At 58.3% G+C, this 18,220-nt stretch overlaps 3 protein-coding genes across 3 annotated transcripts; 2 read left to right on the top strand and 1 right to left on the bottom strand.

The window, feature by feature from the left end:
- Positions 1 to 1,225: 1,225 nt before the first annotated feature.
- Positions 1,226 to 3,001, top strand: WHR41_04545 (uncharacterized protein; the record flags this gene model as incomplete). The annotated part of the gene is made up of 1 exon (XM_069373151.1): positions 1,226 to 3,001. The coding sequence occupies one exon, from the start codon at positions 1,226 to 1,228 to the stop codon at positions 2,999 to 3,001; it is 1,776 nt and encodes a 591-aa protein (XP_069229715.1).
- Positions 3,002 to 12,449: 9,448 nt separating this feature from the next.
- On the bottom strand, positions 12,450 to 14,757 carry WHR41_04544 (uncharacterized protein; the record flags this gene model as incomplete). The annotated part of the gene is made up of 3 exons (XM_069373150.1): positions 14,491 to 14,757; positions 13,720 to 14,423; positions 12,450 to 13,661 (listed from the first exon to the last, which is right to left on the bottom strand). Exons 2-3 carry the CDS (start codon positions 13,954 to 13,956, stop codon positions 12,450 to 12,452), a joined length of 1,449 nt encoding a protein of 482 aa, XP_069229716.1. The 5' UTR covers positions 13,957 to 14,423; positions 14,491 to 14,757.
- Positions 14,758 to 15,845: 1,088 nt separating this feature from the next.
- On the top strand, positions 15,846 to 17,894 carry WHR41_04543 (uncharacterized protein; the record flags this gene model as incomplete). The annotated part of the gene is made up of 1 exon (XM_069373149.1): positions 15,846 to 17,894. The coding sequence occupies one exon, from the start codon at positions 15,846 to 15,848 to the stop codon at positions 17,892 to 17,894; it is 2,049 nt and encodes a 682-aa protein (XP_069229709.1).
- Between the last annotated feature and the right edge of the window lie 326 nt (positions 17,895 to 18,220).

Raw genomic sequence — 18,220 nt, 5'->3', positions numbered from 1 at the left:
TCCTAAGAGTATCAACCTCAACCAGGACGAGTTGCGAGATACCGAAGAAGCCATGCAATCTCCTCATATCTTCATATCAGCCAGGGATCTCCCTGTGCTTGTCAAGATAGAGACTCATCTCAAGGGCCTGCTCAAATCTCTCGGACCGAGGAGAATACGGAGAGACCACAGTGGATGGTACTTGATATACGAGAGAACTCCAACGGGACGTCAAACACTGGAGCGATGCCACAGGGAATACCACATGCGCTGTCTGTTTAATGAATACCAGCTCAACATGAAAAAATTCCCCCGGGGTGTGAGCGGACAAGCCGGAGGCATCAGCAAACCTGGCTTCACCTCTTCGAATCAAGACCAACAAGGGATCTCTCCTTCACAAGCGCCGCCAACATCGTGCCTGAAGCGCTCCAAGGACCAAGAGACTTCATATCCTAACTTCCTCAGGGAAAATCAGGCAGCCAGAAACGGATCGCCAAGGCTAGAAGAGCATGATTCATCGATACGGGTTGCGGGTTCGCAGCCTCAGCACCGTCACACGCCTGTGCTGCAAATGGATAGGCGTGGCACACATGATCTACCTTCCAGCCAGCTGTCATTGCGTTCTGAACATGATGACACAGCGTCACTGGCCAGCGCTGTCACTCGATCCGATAGTGTCCGACAGAGTACACGAGATGCTTGTCATGTTTGCAAGCAAAAGCCTGTACCAGGATATCCAGACCTCGTGCAATGCTCGACTTGTAAGAGAAAGTATCACGGTCGATGCCACAAGGAGCCACCCATTCCTGCCATTCTAAGCGACGATCATGCCTGGAGCTGCCGTCGTTGCGTAAGGAAGCGCATGAATATTAACACTGCAGTTCCTTCTTCCGATCCAGCACCCTTCCGATCAGAGAGTCACACCTCACCGCCGCAGATCCGCGCTGAGGGCCTTCGTGGATCGTCTAATGATGTAGTTTCAGCGGCGGGTGATGCTCCAACCACAGACACGCCGAAGGCTCCCGCTAGCGATGAGATATACGACTCGAAGATGCAATCGATTGAGCCAAGCCATGAATCGTTCACAGAATTACCCTCGATAGCAGGTAAAGAAGCGGAATCGCTTTCCGATACTGACCTTTTAGTTGCGCAGAGTTTTGCAGCGGCTGAGGAAATGATCAACGCCAAAGATAATGCATCAAACTCGGGCAAGTTGAAATTCACAAGGACAAAATTGCTACCGTCAATGTCCAAAAGTTTCGATGAGACTCGGCAGCCACAGCCTGAGAATATCAAGGAGAAACTCGTAGCCCACGAGCAATCGCGCGAGCATACTCGGCAGCCACAGCCTGAGAATATCAAGGAGAAAGCCATTGCCAACGAGCAATCGCGCGAGCATACTCGGCAGCCACAGCCTGAGAATATAAAGGAGAAAGTCATTGCCAACGAGCAATCGCGCGAGCATACTCGGCAGCCACAGCCTGAGAATACCAATGAGAAAGACGTTGCCAACGGGCAATCGCGCGAGCATACTTCACAGACTGTGAACAACGGACAGAGCAGCGCAAGGTCTTCTGCTGCGGACCTAAGAGCTTATGCTCAGCGGAGACATCAGTCCGAGATTGCGAAGAGCATCGAACCCAATTCATTGGGTGTGCAGAATCAAATAGATGATGCGACGCCCACTGGTGAACCAACGTCCAACGTGATGAGCTCGTCGACGAAGATGTCCAGTAGATCGTCGTCAGCGAAAAGAGAGCTTCCAGCACAAATTGCGCCACATGCAGGAAGTCGGCTCGAAGTCCCAGAGTCACCGGAAGAGTCCCGCAAAGGGGGAGAAGAGAAATTCAACGCGAGCAAAGGACTTCAAGCACCTAGCGCGCAGCGTGATTCCCGAGAGAGACTTTCATCGGACACTCTGAAGGGTGCGTCTCGCTCAAGCCTGACTGCACGATCAGGTCCTGCAAAAGGCCCTCGAGGCCCCAGGACCGTGGAGTGTCAAGAGTGTGGTAAAAAGATAGCGCAAGTCCCGTCCGGTAAGAACAAGTTGTGCACTTTTTGTAAGAAGAAGGCAGGAGCGCCGAAAAAGGCAGCCACGACAGAGAAAGCACCGTTACCGAGTGAGTCTATTGGGGGCGCCGACATGCAACCTGCGGCTGAGAGGCGTGCGCAAACACCAGAGGACGATCGCATGGATATTGACGAAGATCAAACAGCTAGTGACCTGCTAGCTGCTGGTATCGAGGCGTGCGACATACTCGACATGCAAAAGGGTGGTAACAATGCGGAAGGCACACCAGAGCCGGCAGCTTTATCTTCAGATGATGAACCTCTTTCCAAGCGAAGGCGGCGCATTGAACAGCTGAGCAATGCTGAACACGGTTATTTACCGCAGCAGACCCCTTCACGCGTGAGCATGCAGCAAGCTCAGCCTGCTGTTCAGGGTGCGACCAAACCATCTACAGCACCAACATGTGGAAACTATGACGGCTCGTTCATTCGTTCTACTGCTCCGAAGAGACCCGGATTGGTGACTCTGTCTGTCCAAGGTCTGCGCAAGTTCTCAGGACAAGACCTTCCCCTCGACAACAATCAGGATAAGCCCAAACGAATGGTTACATCCCTCTTCGATGAGTGGCCAGAGTACCGCGATGAGGAAAGCTTCGACCCCGAAGAGAAGCTAGCGGAGATCCGCAAACGCCCAACTAGGAAACAGATGTTCGGCAAGCCAGCGTCGCATTCGCGCTTGGGGAGACAAGAGGGTCGCACAAGTATCCCGATGAACCCGACGATGGCGTCGCCGGAGAAGAGGTCGAGGACACTGTTCGATGCCAGCAACCCGTATCCCTGGGAGGACCCGGACATCGACCCCACGCGCAAAGAGTGCAAAACACTGGAGGAGTTCTGGGATTATCCGGCGAACATGCTTCCGATAATATCGGACGGTCAGCTGGCTTATCGCGACGGAACGAGGAACGAGGATGGCAGGCTGCCGAGAGCCAGAGAGATTTTCAAGCCTTGAATTGGCGTTTGAGCGTGGTGTTGATGGTTTCGATATGCATCGGCATTTCTCGGCGCGATGGCATGCATGCATGGTGTGTAATGGAGTGTAAGCATGAGGTCAATTCTGTTTCGAGCATTGCATTCACTGCAGTCTCTATGAGCCTCAATGAAAAGATCCAGTTTCCTTGATTTCACCTTCCGGTAGTGACGACTTAGCCTTCACTTGAGTGACTTCTAATTGAGTGACTTCCGTTGTAAGACAATTAGACCTCAAATCACTTGCGCTCAGCTCGAACATAAAGGAACCGCTAAGTACGGCCCTGCCGGTCTCCGGCGCGCGAACAGCGCGATCGCACCAGGACCCAGTACGACATGTGAATCACTAAATGGCAGGGCGGCGAAGATGCTCTCGATGTCGGGCCTGACTAGACCCAGGGAGTGTGTCATCGACGATTCATAGCTCGCCAGAAGGTAGTAGCTGTCGATTTGGGCGAAAGGTCGTGCACACTGCGGCAACGAAAGCGCTTGTCTCGTACGTCGTCGATGAGTCGATGAATGGCATCGGCCGGGTATAATGGCATGCGTTTGCGAAGCACGATCGAGATGCACCCCAGCGACAGCGTCACTCCCATGACCTAGAAACTGCGTCGAGCGCAGCTTGGAAGAACTCGGCGGCTGTCGCAAACAGCTTCGTTCGACCTTCGGCGCCTCGGGAGACTTCAGAGACGAGCGCGAGACCTTTGCGGCGATGGCAGCAGCGTCCCGAGTCTTTCGACTGACGACATCGGTTCCAGACATGGAGAACCAAGGGTCGTCGGGCAACGGGTGTCTTCAACGGCGATCTGTAGTTACATCTAGCTGAGGACTATGGCAGCAGCGCGTTCGCTTCGTCGGAGAACTGAGAGTGGAGGCTAGAGATTGCCGTCGAAGTGAATGTCTTCCTTGGGCAGCACGCGGACTTGATGCACAAGCGGGTCACCTTGGCAGACCCGGCATAGGATCAGGACGCGGCTTCTGGCGGCAGGCGTCGCATGCAAAGCGAGGCTTGCATTATAAGAGGCGAAACCGTCAAGCCAGACGGCATCTCAAGGTAATTCTTCGGTCCAGTTGGGCGAGGTGTTGCATTGTGAGAGCCCGCGTAGCGAAGTCGCCATGTACTCCCTGTCGATTCTGCGTTTCGCCAGTGGGGTCCCAGAGAGTGCGTTGGGAGGCGTTGGTAGCAGTACATATGATTAAATAGGTGCGGAGGTGCGCAGTGGAAAGCTGCATTTGGGGATCTGGGAAGCGGGCATCTCAAGGGCATTGCATGAACGATGATGATCCACGAACGACGGAAGCAACACATGAGAATGACTGAAGTTGCGAGAAAAACAACTTGATACTCGAGAAACGCCCAAGCAAACACTCAAAAGCAACGCGCAGAGGTTCCCGTTCTCCCTCCTCATGACTAAAACAACAAAGCAGTAGAAAGCAGTCTAGTAATAAAGGGTATCTTCAAGCGGAAACGCCTTTGCTTGCCGCCCATGTGATCGTCATTCGTGATTCATTCTCTCGTTCTTGCAGTGCCTTCAATGACCCGAAAGCAGATATTAGCACCGCCGCTCAGCAACGTATTGATTTATCAATCGATCGATCGATCGATCAACCACCCCGCCTAGCTCAACGAGCATAGATCGAAGGCAAGGAATTCTCGTAACCAGTGATGAGGCGCGTCCCAGTCGACGCTAATCTCTCGCGCTCAATCCGAGCACCACGCGCCTCGAGCCGCCTGACGCTCTCGCTGAGGTCCCTCGGCTTCCCGCAACCACCCTCGTCAAGCGGCGACTTGGGGAACCTGCTGTCCGGGTGCCACTGACGACGACAGATCGTGTCGTCGAAGAACTGGCGCAGCTTCCAGACGACAACGCACAGCGAGTCCTCGGTCAGGCGGCGGTCGGGGCCACCGCCGGGCATGTGCTTGAGCAGGCGCGCCTCGATCTCGAAGAAGTGGTCGAGGTGCGCGTAGGACTGGTGGTCCATGTTCCTGCCGTCCGCGAGCTTCAGGATGGGCTGGTTGGTGCGCGAGGAGGAGCGCGCGTCGTGGTCGATGGGCAGGTACTGGACCTGCACCTTCCAGGCGCCGCCGCCGCGGCTGTACTTCTCCTCCACCGTCTGGTGGTACTGGCCCTCCTCGCCCTGGCAGCTGAAGGACGTGACCTGCAGGCAGCGCGCGATCTTCTCGCCGTCGTGGCGCACGTACGTGTCCCAGACGATCGTCGGGTGCCCGCCGGCGTGCTCGTTGACATGCGGCTGTCTCCTCAGCTCGCGGGACTCCCGAAAGATGCAGCCTCTCAGTAGCGGCTGCGGCAGCTGGAGAATGAGGCCGGGAGCGACGTCGTCGGCGTTGACGAAGTCCCCGGAGTCGCGCCTGGGAGCATCGTGCTGGTTGCGCTGGTTGCGCCACGAGTTGTTGGTGTGGCCATTGAGACGACCAGAGCCAGAGTTGTTGCGGTTGCGAGGACCGCTGGGGGCGTTTCTCCTCGGGAAACCGTTGCCAGATGACTCCGAAGAGTCAGAACGTTGCCCACGCCAGTTGGGCGAGCTGTCCTCCTCGTCTTTGGGGGGCGACGTGCTCCGGGAGGAGGAAGACTGCCGGTCTCTCCAGTTGATGTTCCTCACGTCTCGCTCCCGCCTGGGTGGGGAGAGGGACTGGTCGTCCCTGCGCCTCTGTATGGGGCGGTAAGAGTTCATGTTGACGTGATTGGCTTGCTAAGAGGCTTTGCGGTGTGTTTGAGTGGTTGGGCTGGTGTCAGCGTGCTTGTAGCCAAAGGGGACGGATTGGTAATGGGAATGGTATCCTTGGAAACAACCGTAATGCAGGCATGATGGGCGTTTATGATATACTCAGGGAACAGACAACGGTATTACTGCTAAGTTTCGCATGAGGACATTGTGAGGACAAATGAGGACGCGTGAGGACATGGAAACCAGACTTCCGGTCTTATCAATTCGCAACGATAGGATGGCGTTTCTTGATAGCAGCTCTAGAGTTGGTATGAGGACAGTGTGAGGACACTGTGAGGACAAACGATGGTCTCCTCATCCTGAGTGACAGGGTCGGTGTGCGCATATTAGCGGCTGCCTGAGGTTTTCGTATGAGGACATGGGAGCGGACTCAGAACGTCGTTTCGGATCTGATAGCGGGTGTAAGCACATAGCAGATGGTAGCATATCGAGATGTCTAGGGGAGATGAGTACAACTTCAACGCAGGGTTGTGTGTCCCTGAGGCAGATCTTGAAAGGTGTATCCATTGGGGATGACGATAGCCCGACATGGCCAGCGGGAGGTGAAAAGCCAGGGCTTGTGAGGAGCGATACTCGCATATGTCCAAGTGCATAGATAGCAGCTCCAGATATGCGGGAAAAGAAAGCTCCAGTCCCATTCAGTGATCGACAATGCTTCTCCAGTATTGACATCGATCGAGCAGTCTTAGACAGCGACGCGTTTTTGGCAGACAGTCCTCCATGTCGCTCGTCTCCTCGTTTCCTCGTCTTTGGAGGCAGCAGCATCGTCCCTCTCCCTTTCCTTCTCCCTCTCCGCTTCGCCCGCTTCTTCCACGTTGTGTCGACGAGCGTGAGTTCAGGGAGGACCACCTTTGGCTTCCCGTCCTCAGCCGTCTCTTTGAGATACTCGTTCCACAGAGTTTCCTCTGGGTCGACTCTCTCGAGGCGCCCTTCGGGTTCGTCTTCAGCAGCCGATCCTGTTCCTCAGGCGTTGATTGCTTTGCGTCAGGTTCCCAGAGGTGCTCGGCCGACGAGGACGCGGGTGTATGAATTACGATGAGGATAGCAGCGTATGACGTCGAGAGCATGAAACGTGTCGGATGGAAATTTGTTGATAGGAGGCTCCGATCTCAGCTTTCATGATGAATTATTGTATGAGTGCGTTTGACGATAGGAGCTTCGAAGCCAAAGGCCGGCAGCAACGCTGCAATAAAGTTCGGCATCCTTCCTGAAGGGATCACTTCAAGGTTCCTGCTGCGCGGACCGGTCCTGCTCAGATAAAACGCCCACTCAACATCTCAATAGCTTCAGCCATTTCCCAAAAAAAAAAAAAAAGTCAATGTCGAGCCTTCCAATGCCCTCTGTCGTCCTCCAACAGCCGCGCCGGAAGTAGCGAGCGGCGCTCCTGATCGAACGTATGCTGATGATACCTCAAGTGTCGCCTTCGGCCTTGCCATCTGCGGCGCGAGAGCTGTACATCATCCATCAACAATAAGCGAAACAACATGTTCTCAGATACGTACGTATATCCGCAAACCTTGTCGAGGCAGTCCGCCACAGCACCGCAACCATCGCCGCCAACCCTCCCGTCCCCCCAATCTCCACCGCGCGACCGAGCCTCAGGTCTCGCCCGACCAAAGACACTCCCAACCACACCCTACCTTCCAGCCAGCACGAAACCTATCGCATCAACGACAGCAACTCAACGCAGTCCGATCGCTCAAGGTATCGATACATCACAGAAGTACCTCGCGCAAGAGCAGTGCAGTCCAAGCCATCACGGTCCGCCCCGCCCTACCGAACGTCAGGGGTGCAGCCCTCGCAGCCCGCGCTGGCTCAGGGGCCCGCCCGGGAACTCAGGAAAATCTCCGAGAAGTCGTACCACGGTTCAGCGCGCCTGAGTCCCGACTCCACGGTTCCACTTTGCGGCACTTCAGTTCGTGGCTTTGAGAGTGGGAGGTAGCGAGAGAGTGAATCTGTGAAGATGAGATTGTGGAGAGAGCGTGAGGCAAGGCAGGAATAAAGTGCAAGATTGATAGATAAGGTATTATCGACACCGCCGTCACTAATGAAAAGGCCGACACGACCGACCGACCGACCAGGCCGGGATCCCTTCGAGATAGTTGAACAAAGTGTCCAAAGAAGTACGTCGTTGCGATTGTCTTTTCCCCTCTTTCTCACCCTAGATCTTTTTATGTATTTCCAAGAACCAAACAAGAGAGCATTCGAGAGACCAAGGAAACAAGTAATAAAAAGTTCAAAGGTGATATCAAGCAAAAAAAACAAGCGCGGTTTGACGTAAAGGAAAGGACGGTGAAAGGAAAAGATGAATGTAAAAGGTGTGTATCTTTTCGCCCCCTCCCCTCCTCTCTAACCTCTCAACCCAGGACATCCGCTAGGGACGAGGGTGAGATGGCCGGATGGATGGATGGAAAGAGCGAAAGAAGAAACGGGTATAGACAGACACAAGATATGAATGCGCGACACCCGTTTGTCCGAGCGAAGGAAAGCAAGTGCTTGGCTATGCACACAAGAGCAGCGACGCTTCTTCGCATGTCATCAAGTCGTGAAGAGGTGTGTTGGCTGGGTGCTGGGGGTTTCTCAGACTCTCAGACCGCGCGGCTGGCGCGGCTGCACTTAAGCGCGGCCGTACGCGGCGGGGGCCTCGTAGGCGGCCGGAGCGCTGTAGGCGGGAGCGCTCGACTGCTCGGCGGCGGCCATGCTGCTGGCGCTGCTGGCCTCCGGGGCGTACTCGAAGCTGGTGGGGATCGCGTAGCTGTCGGAGATGGGAGCGGTGTTCATGGCGATGCTCTTGGTGCTGTGGGCACCAGTGCCGAGGGGAGTCACGGGCTTGGAGCTGGAGTAGCCGGTGGGCTTGGCCTTGGTGACGAAGCCAGTGCCGCTGGGGAGGTGGACGACGGGGCTGGAGGGGCCAGTCGGGTAGTAGACGGAGTTGGACTCGGCGACGGGCTTAACGTTCTTGCCGGTGCTGGAGGCAGACGGGGTGGCGGTCACGGTCTCAGTCTCGGTGGCAGTGACGGTGACAGTCTTGGCCTCGCAGACGTCAGAAGCACCGCTGGAGTAGTCAGCGGGGCTGATGCCAGTGCCGTAGGCAGCCGGGGCGGAAGAGGCGGGGCTGCCAGTTCCGCTGGGGACAGCGGCGCCAGTAGACTTGACGGGGTAGACGGTGATCACGTTGGTGATGGTGGAGGTGGTGGAGCGAGTCTTGGTGATGTCGCTGTCATCGGAAGAACCAGAGCCAGAGCCACCGGTGGCGGTCGCCTTGCGGGTCTCGGTGAGAGTGGCGGTCATGTACTTGGTGATGGTGGAGTGGATGGTGGTGGTCACGACAGTGGTGGAAGAGCCAGTGCCGAGAGTGTAGGTGAGGGTCTGGTCGGTGGTGTAGGTGGTGGCGGAGCCGGTCGGGGCGGGCGAGGACTCAGCGGGGACCATGCCGGTGCCAGTCGGGCCAACAGGACCAGCCTGAGAGCTGGGCATGGGGTACGGCGGGAGGGAAGAGTCCTTGGAGCTGGGGGCCTCGTACGCGGGAGCAGAGTAGGCCGGGGCAGAGCTGGTCGGCATGACGTCGTCGGCAGTCGAGGCGTTGGAGGTGGCGGCGCTCGAGGCAGGAGCGCTGGAGTACTCAGCAGGCTTCATGTAGCCACCGGTGGAGAGCGGCACGTTCACGGAGCTGGAGGTGGAGAGGTTGTCAACCAGAGAGCTGGAAGAGGCACCAGTGCTGAGGGGAACGGAAGCCGGAGCCTCGTAGCCGGAGGGAGCCTCGTAGGCCGGGGCGGAGTAGCCAGTGCTGAGCGGGGCGACGACGGAGGAGCTGGGGCTGGTCGAGCTGGACTGGACGTCGGAGGCGACGCTGGACTCGGAGCCGTAGCTGGGCGGCGCGGAGTAGGCCGGGGCGGAGCTGCTCGGCTGGACATTGTCGGCGGTGGAGGAGGTGGTCGGGACGGCGCTGCTGACACCGGTGCCGAGCGGGACGGAGTGAGGCTGGCCGTAGGCGGGCGGCATGTTGTAGGCAGCCGGGGGGCCGTAGGAGTCCTGCCTGCGCTGGAGGGGGGTGGAACGAGCCATGGCGACAGAGGCCAGGCCGGCGACGGCGGCGATCTTGCTGATGACCTGCATTTTGATCGTTCAGGAACGGAAGAAGTTGGATGTGAGTGGTTTTGGGGGAAAGGCAAAAGACCGCGACGAGCACAACACACAGAAAAGAGTGACTGGGTTGGAAAGAATGACAAGTCTGCAAGAGACAGCAAGGAGCGAGAGTGTTCGTCGCGAAAACGGAGGCCTTGTGTGAAGCAGGACGAAACGGAGCGGCGACTGGGGATGGCCTGAACAAAAGGGCATGCAACGGGGCGGGCGCCCCTGCTGGCGCGGGCGTGCAGAGGCCAGCACGGCCATGCGCGCGCTGGGGCGTAATTTAGGAGGATCGGCGGGTGGTGGTAGTCTAATTTGCGAGACACGCCTGCTAGCCGGGGCTAGCGCGGCGTTCGTGTGACGATTGGCCTGTTCCTGCCTCAGTCTTGCCCCTTTCGTGCCCGCGCGCCGGATGGCGGGCAGTAGGTTGCGCCCGGCGCAGGTACACAGACCTGCAGCCGCAGCCAAAGCAGCCCTGGAGAGCGCGAGAGTTTGCCGCCTGCTTCACCATCGCCGCCGGCGCAGCAGCAGGTGGTATTATTGGTTTGGCGAGCAGATGCCGGCAGAGGCACCTCTCCGCGTTGCCGTGGCGAGCTTTGTTGCTGCTACTCTCCGCCGCTGCGTGCCCTCACGCTCTCACCCTACTCTCCAGATCCCCTGCGAGCCCTGATCAGCCGCCGGCGTCACGGCCTCATCCATGCCTCACCCATGCCAGGCCCCGGCCTCGACTGGGGGGCCAGCGCGCCTGGCGCCGCGCTCCTCATATTATATTGTGTTGTACTGCGTTGGTGCAGCGCGCTTGCTCGTCAATCTCGCCTAATCAACCCAGCCCTGTCCGCAGCCAATCCTGCCGCGCAGACACTCAGCACGCTTCTCGCACCCCAGCCAAGCGCCGCGCAGGCCTGAGGTCCGCTGCGCTCTGGGCTCGGAAGGGCGAGCGCTGCGGTGCGACGCTCGCGAGAACGACGCTCCGGCTTCGCCGCCGTGGCGAGACACTCGAAGCGCCCGGCGTGCTTCTAACGAGTGAAGGTTTTGAGCGGACACATCTCGCGATCTCTCGTGTCGCCACCCACGATGGCTGCCCGCCCAGCGTCTCAGCCTGAGCCCTCCGCCCGAACGCGTGATTCGTGCGGGTGGGCAGCGTGGGCGGGCCAGTGCGCGCGTCTTCAGGGCGCCGCCCCTCGTCGTCGAGCGAGCAGGATGATGCCGATGGCCCGCGGGCGGCGAGCGATTAAGTGAGATTGAGGCTTGTCCGCCGTTTCGCCCACACTCCGCTGCTGCGCACCGACCGTTGCCTCTGCGTCCAATCTCCAGCGTCCGCCCGCGTTGCCCGGCGGCGGCGAATGGCGATGGCAACGGCGAAATTGGCCCTCATGTCCCGGCATTTGCTGCTAATCGTCGTAAACTCGTAGCCGCCCGCGAAGGAAGATTGCTAGCCGCACGGACTGGGGGAGAGTGAAGGAAGAAGCCATGAAGAGCAGCAACAGCGCGGTTGTGGTTGTGGTGGTGGCGGTCGTCGGTGCTCTCCCTCCCCCCCTCCCTTCAAGGCTCCCTCCCTTGTTGTCGGAAGGCGCGTTCGGCACTCCTGCGTTCCACGTGCAAGACACGCGCGTCAGACAGCATCTCACAGTCCAACCACCTCAGCGCGCTGCGCCCTCTCCACATGGCTTTCCCTCTCACACACATGTCTCGTCGAACGACATCATCGCACCATATTCTGTGAACACACATCGAAACACCCTTCAAGGCGCGCAAGTCCAGGCCCTCCCCGCTCTCCGGTCGGAGTGAGCACGCGTAGCATTGGCCGCCGTTCCGGCGAGAGCTTCTTTTGAGGACGATCGTCGACTTTCGGATAACGGCACCCAGCCTGCACTGCATTCCTGTCGTCCGCGTGGCTGCCCTCCGCCCCGAGCACCTGGACATCTGTGAGCACACGTCCAGTAGCAGGGTGGAACGCCACGCAACGGTGCCCTGCGCGCGGCGTCATAAACAGCAGACGCCCACTTACGTCGTTGCGCCTCTAACCGTCGAAGCTGTTGAAGACTGGTTGCCGGGTGGCTGCTGCTGCTGCTATAGGTTGGTTTACATTGCGGTCGTTGGCAACGACTACTGTATAATCACAGACACGCGCGGGGAAAGCAGTGCTCACTCGCGCGCATCGACTGATGAAACAGCCTCGGGCGCGAGAATCGCAGATCGAATGCGAGATGGAAAAGATTGCCGATGGGTGCGAACGGATCGATCGTTCTGTCTGTCTACAGTATCTGTCGGTCGCCTCCCGGTCCTGGCTGAGCATTGGATATGTACAAGCAGCGGCATCCTTGCCTGCGGCGTGAACGTCGACGGAAGAACGACAACCCCCGTCTGAAGCAGCTAACCCTTCAGCCCACAGCAGCACCACTGTTTCGTCCATCCCGTCCATCCGTAACGACCCCAAAATAGCGTCACCTCACCCAATCCACAAGAACAATTTGCCACACCACCCCCCATCCATCCAGCTCACCAGTCTATCTCGAAACCCTAACCACCCCAACCCTCATCATCAACCCTCACCCCTAAGGCCTAACAGCCCTCAACCACCCCAACCCCAAATCCCACAAAAACGTCGTCCGCGCCTCCTCCACCGGCACCCTCTCACTCTCCTCGTTCCCGCACCTCTCCTGCCAGTCCCCGAACGCCGCGCTCTTCGCGTCCACCAGCGCCCTGTACTCCGCCAGCGGACAGCTGCGCCCGGGCCCGCTCTGGCACGCCGCCACGGGGTAGACGGCGTCGTTGAACTTGACGCGCACGTGCTGCTGCTGCTCCTCGCCGTCGGCGCTGGAGTTGGAGTACGCGCCGGGGCTGCTCGAGGTGCACGTGAGGCGCTCGAACGAGATGGTCCCGCGCATGGGGTTCACGTTGGTGGCGCGGTAGGTGCGGTTGGCCAGCACGCGCGTGATGGGCAGCCGCGGGTGGCCGTCGAAGACGCCCGTCGCGGCCGCGAGCTGGCTGATCTGCCCGTCGTTGGCGAACGTCGCGATCAGCGGGTTGGGCGTGAAGCTGCTGTTGTTGTCCGGCCCGCCGGACGCGTAGGTTGCGTTCGGGCCGTCGGCGAAGCGCTGCAGGATGGCGGTCAGGAAGGGCAGCATGAGGTTGCTTTCGAGCGAGGTCCCGGGCCCCGTGCCGTAGTAGTAGCGCAGGTCTTGCGCGTACTCGTACTGGGCGATTTCGGACTCGGTCCAGACGGAGCACCAGGGCGAGCGCGAGCCGGTGATCTGCGTCTCGAAGCCGCAGAGGTAGGGGAAGGAGGTGATGTCGGACTCGGTGAAGTTGAGGCCGGAGAGGAGGGAGTTGATGCGGGCGGCGATGGGCGGGAGGTAGATGGAGGCCCAGGTGGTGGTGTTGCCGGCGGGGTCGTCGGCGTAGTTGGCGCAGAGGTCGGAGGGCGCGAGGGAGTTGGCGATGGAGCGCGGGTCGGTTTGGTTGACGACGTAGACTTGGCCGACGGAGGTCGCGTTGGGGCCCAGGTAGCCGCGGGCGAAGAGGCGGCCGGAGTCGACGACGCGAGGGCCGAACTCTTGGTACTTGTTGGCCCACATGACGAAGGGCTCGTTTTCGCTGTACAGGCTGGGGTACTTCCAGCGGTAGTCGACGCCCATGTCGTAGAGCTCTTTGTAGCCGCCGAGGGAGATCTGGGCGATCTGGGCTGCGGGGTTGGTGAGGACGGGTTTCCATGTTTGGAGGAAGGCCAGCTCGGAGGCGTTGGTGGTGAAGGGCTGAGCGTGGATCTGCGCGAGAGGTCAGTATTGTGCTCCTTGTGATTCAATGCTGTGGTTGTGATGTCACCTTCTCGCTCAGTGCGACCCAGCCATTGTACGCTCCAGTGTCAGGGTATCTGGATCCGTGCCTGGAGGCGAAAGCCACTTGATCTACCGAGCAGCCTTCAGGCGCATCAGGCGAGATACCGAAGACATTGGGTCCTTCGAACCAGGGGCTGCTGCCACCAAGGTGGTGAAGAGGCTCGAACTGTGCCTCTGTCGAAATGGCGAATGCCGCAATGGTTGCAGCCGCGACGGTCTTCATTATGTCAATTGGCCGATGTAACAGTACAAGTCCAGTCGATCGGAGACGATGTAGAACGAATCCATTGACACCAATGGACGCTGTCCGGGCTTTTTTATGTTTTTCGGGATGCACCTACATCAAGCGTACATCAAGCATACCGTATCGAGTGGTGTGTTTTCCTAGCTCGCTTAGAGCGATAGGCTCTTGGAAGAAGAGCACGTTGCGCGTTCATTGGCGAGCAGCGTGCAATTGTGCCTACTTCATATCGAAATTCGCTTGTCGACCTCTCAGCGTTCCACTTCTTTTTCTAAGCGAGATAAATCTGAGATAGAGGCTCTTGAGTGAGAGCATGTGGTTATGAGGGTAGAAGCCATTGGCAAGTGTTGGAAGTGCCAGGAGATCGTGGTTGATGAATGGCCTGGCGAAGCGACGCTTGAGGCTGAGGCTCTCCTTCGTTCGGCCGAAAGATTGAAGTCTGTGAGATTCTATCATGAAGTGAATATCACTAGTCATCTCAATTCCCCCGATAGAAATGATTCTCAACGCACTCACTTTTCTTCTAGTTGAACCCAGATTCACGTCTGAAGAGCCTCAAGTCGTGACCATATCGGAACGGGTCGTAGTCTTCCGAAGCTACAATCTTCCGGGTGAGAGGTGGGTGGCTCGGTGCTCTCGGTATTTGGGGGATGGAGTCAATTGCCGGGTGACATTACCCCAACCCTAACCCTATTATCTCTTGATGAAGCGCCTTCGGGCCAGTCCAAAACGTGCATCTGCGTTGTTGCTGATGATCGATGCATCGCGACATGAAAGTAATGTCGAAACGATATCCAGCAGCTATTTCTCCGTCTTGGAAGGCCGATAACGTTACACGAAACATTAAAAAGCGATCACGCGTGGTTTCGGCGTTTCACTATCGATGAAGTGACCTCGGGACGTGATGTTGCAATGCGCCTTCATTACTACGAAACCTCAGTCACGATGACATGCGACAGTGACGATACCAGGAACACGGGAATTATAGCACAGCCCAACATTTATCCATATGATCATGTCAGCTGGACAGCCCTCCAGCAACGCTCTGGAAGCACCCAAGAAGGCTGGAAGATCGATGGAAGCCATGCGGCAGCGTTCGGCGGCATTTGCAGCCCTCCACGCCCGCCCCGCGAAAGCGGGGAGCGCCACGCGATTGGCGGAACAACCACGCAGCAGGTCGCCGCCAGACGCCTGTCGCTGGCCGGATAAATCGTGCGCACCTCCGTCGCCAGCCTAGCCCGAATGGCCGCACGATCTGCCCTTGGCGGGTCGCCGACCGCGCAGACTCGTCCATTGCCCGGCACCAGGCCGACCGCGGGCTGATCACGCCCAGGCGACCGCGATGCCACGTTAAAGCGCCTCTTGCTCGGGATTGCAGGAATATACCCGTCCCGCGAACTGAGAACCCGCCGCCCGCCGCAGGCAGAACCACCTCACGCTACCGTAACCTTCACCCGCATACACACACGCACACGGAGGCTTTGTGCGCCGCCGCCGCCGCCTGGATCCCTCCATCCTCGATTGATCTCCCGTCCGTCCACCAGCGGCAAGCGAATGCTCCTGGAGGCGAGGCGACTCTTCTCTCTCTCCGGACTAGGCGCCGTTCCTGCAGGCCCTTCGCGCGCGCGAGAGTGAGGCTGGCCAAGGACGAGGGGAGGAGAGGCTCTTCGTTGCGAGGCTTGGTCTGTTCCCCTTTGGCCTCGCCATGAGCAGGTGGGAGTCCGCGGCGCAGCACGTTCGTCCTTCGTACCGTACCCAGCGAGGCCACGGCGCGCACGACATCTCGATTCGGTGATCACTTTGGAACAGGCTGCGTTCAGTCGAAGAGGGGATTCGGTTGATCTTGCAGCGGCGAGAGGAAGGAGAGACTTATGGCGACTGTGCTGCAGGCTTGTGAGCCTGTGCCTGCCATGACGAAGTCCAATGGGGTTATGAAGATCGAGGAGATCATACACTCGGAGCCGCCGCGGTTGCTGGTTCTGTTTGATGAGGGGCAGGAGGATATTCTTCAGATCGTTGCGGATGTGGTCGGCCAGCCATACGTGGCGGTCGATGCAGCGGACGACATTGCAGGACGGCAGGTCGATGTGGTTGTTGGAATCAGCAACCAGAAGATCTCGGAGCCGGAAGCGTTGCGGCAGATTCAACGGACGATCCTTACGACGCACTGTCTCGATACTGGCGACTTAAGAGACGAGGACTTGACTTCGGTTTGCGACTACGAATACCTTTACACACTGAAGCCATTTCTCCGGAGAGACCTCGCAAGGTTCTTGGGATTCGTGCTTGGTCAGATCAAGCCGCACGAAGATCTCAAGAAGAAGAGGAGGACGACACTTCTGTCAACAACATTCCCAGACGTGCGCACGGCACTGCCAAACCTCGACATACTGTCGGTCGGTGCCGACTCAGTCGAGATCCGTGTGGACTTGCTCAAAGAGCCGGAAGCAAACGGAGCAAGCGACGCCGCAGCAACTGGCGTCCCCGGCTTGAAGTATGTTGGGGAGCAGATCATGTGGTTGAGGCAGCGGACGGAGCTGCCCATCATATTCACTACAAGATGCACGAATGAGAACGGGCGGTTCCCGATGGACGACCCCATGCTTTTCTATCGGTATCTCCGCAAAGCGATACAGTGGGGTTGCGAGTACATCGACGTCGAGCTCTGGCTACCCCACGAGATTCGTCAAAGGCTATCGCGAGAGAAGGGCAACAGCAAGATCATCTCGGCGTTTCATGACTTCTCAGGGAAGTTCAAGTGGACGTCACCCGAAGCGCAGGCACTTTACAAAGAGGGTGCCGTCTACGGTGATGTGGTCAAGATGATCGCACTCATCACGTCCAACGAGGAGAACTACGAACTCGAATATTTCCGGTCAATCACACAGTCGACATATACTCACCCCCTCTTCTCTGGTCTTAACATGGGCCCGACGGGCCAACTCTCAAGAACGCTCAACAAAGTGTTCACACCAATAACACACCCACTGCTTCCGATGATAGCGGCTCCAGGACAGTTGAGTGCCGCCGAGATCAACTCCATGCTGCACTCGATGGGTCAGATGCCTGGCTTGGACATCTATGCCATCGGGAATGTTCGCTCGGACGGCCAGGCAATGTTCTTCGAGAAATGCCTGAACGAGTTGAGCCTGCCCCACCAGCTTCTTTGCGTTGAGCAAGCGCCTCGCAGTCCGATAGAGCCCATGCTGTCGAAAGCGAACTTTGGCGGTGCTTTCCTCAACCCACCTCTGCCGGCTACAACGGCCTCCTACATCCCATCGCTTTCTGATGCCGCCGTCGCAATAGGCCAGATCGACACCGTGGTGGCGAGCTCGAAATCCAACACCGGTGGCGGCTCCCTTGTGGGCGACAACGCAACGTGGAAGGGTATCCGTGCCACACTCACCGCCGACTACATCCCCTCCGCGTACACCGAGCGGCCGGCGCTGATTTTGGCTAGCGCCGAGTCGCAGGCAGCAGCCGCCATCTTCGCGCTGCAGAGCCTCAACATCGGTCCGATCTACACCATCGGCTTCAAGGCAAAGTCCAATTACGCAGCAGACGTGCACCACTTCCGCGGCATCGAGGACATGAAGCGCGTCGAGGAGCCGTTCGTCATCATTTCCGCGCTGCCGGCGGAGAAGAGCTTCGTCGTCGCGCCGCTGCTGAAGCACTACAGCAGTAGCAGGAGTGCACGGCGGACTAGCCCGCACCAGCGGCCGGGCAAGGTCTTCGTCGACCTGAGCAGCGGCGTGAAGAAGGGCGACCCGATCGCCGTGGCGGCGTCGTTCGGGTGGGCGGCATACGGCGTCGCCGACGTCAACGCCTGGACGGCCGTCGAGACGCTGCGGCTGCTCGTCGGGCAGAACGTCCCGTTCGATTTCGTCCGTCTTGCGTCGGGGAGGAGCCTGTACGCTTGAATGGGTAGGCGGCGGGAGCGTGAATTGGATTGGATTGCATTGCGAGCTGTCAACCGGCGCGTGTTGCGCTCGACACGTTCGACGTGGTATATGACCTTCCCAGGTGTGCTGCGGCGGCTGGGGCGGAGTTTAGGGTACAGTACATAACTCGATTCTTAGGACTTAGGGTACAGATCTCGGTTACACGCTGGGATGCACGCAGAGATGCAAAGGACCGTCTGACGTTCCTATTCTTACTCTGCCTATTATCGCTCGTGACACTTGCCTTCCACTGCGCCCGGAAAAGTGCACAACAACGGGACCACACGGGGCTCCAGCATCAGGCG

The sequence above is a fragment of the Cladosporium halotolerans genome (assembly GCF_011745625.1).
Source record: "Cladosporium halotolerans strain TM138-S3 chromosome Unknown Sca13, whole genome shotgun sequence".
Classification (NCBI taxonomy): Eukaryota; Fungi; Ascomycota; class Dothideomycetes; order Cladosporiales; family Cladosporiaceae; genus Cladosporium; species Cladosporium halotolerans.
The sequence above is the reverse complement of the archived record's forward strand: the minus strand, read 5'-3'. Positions and strand labels throughout refer to the sequence as shown.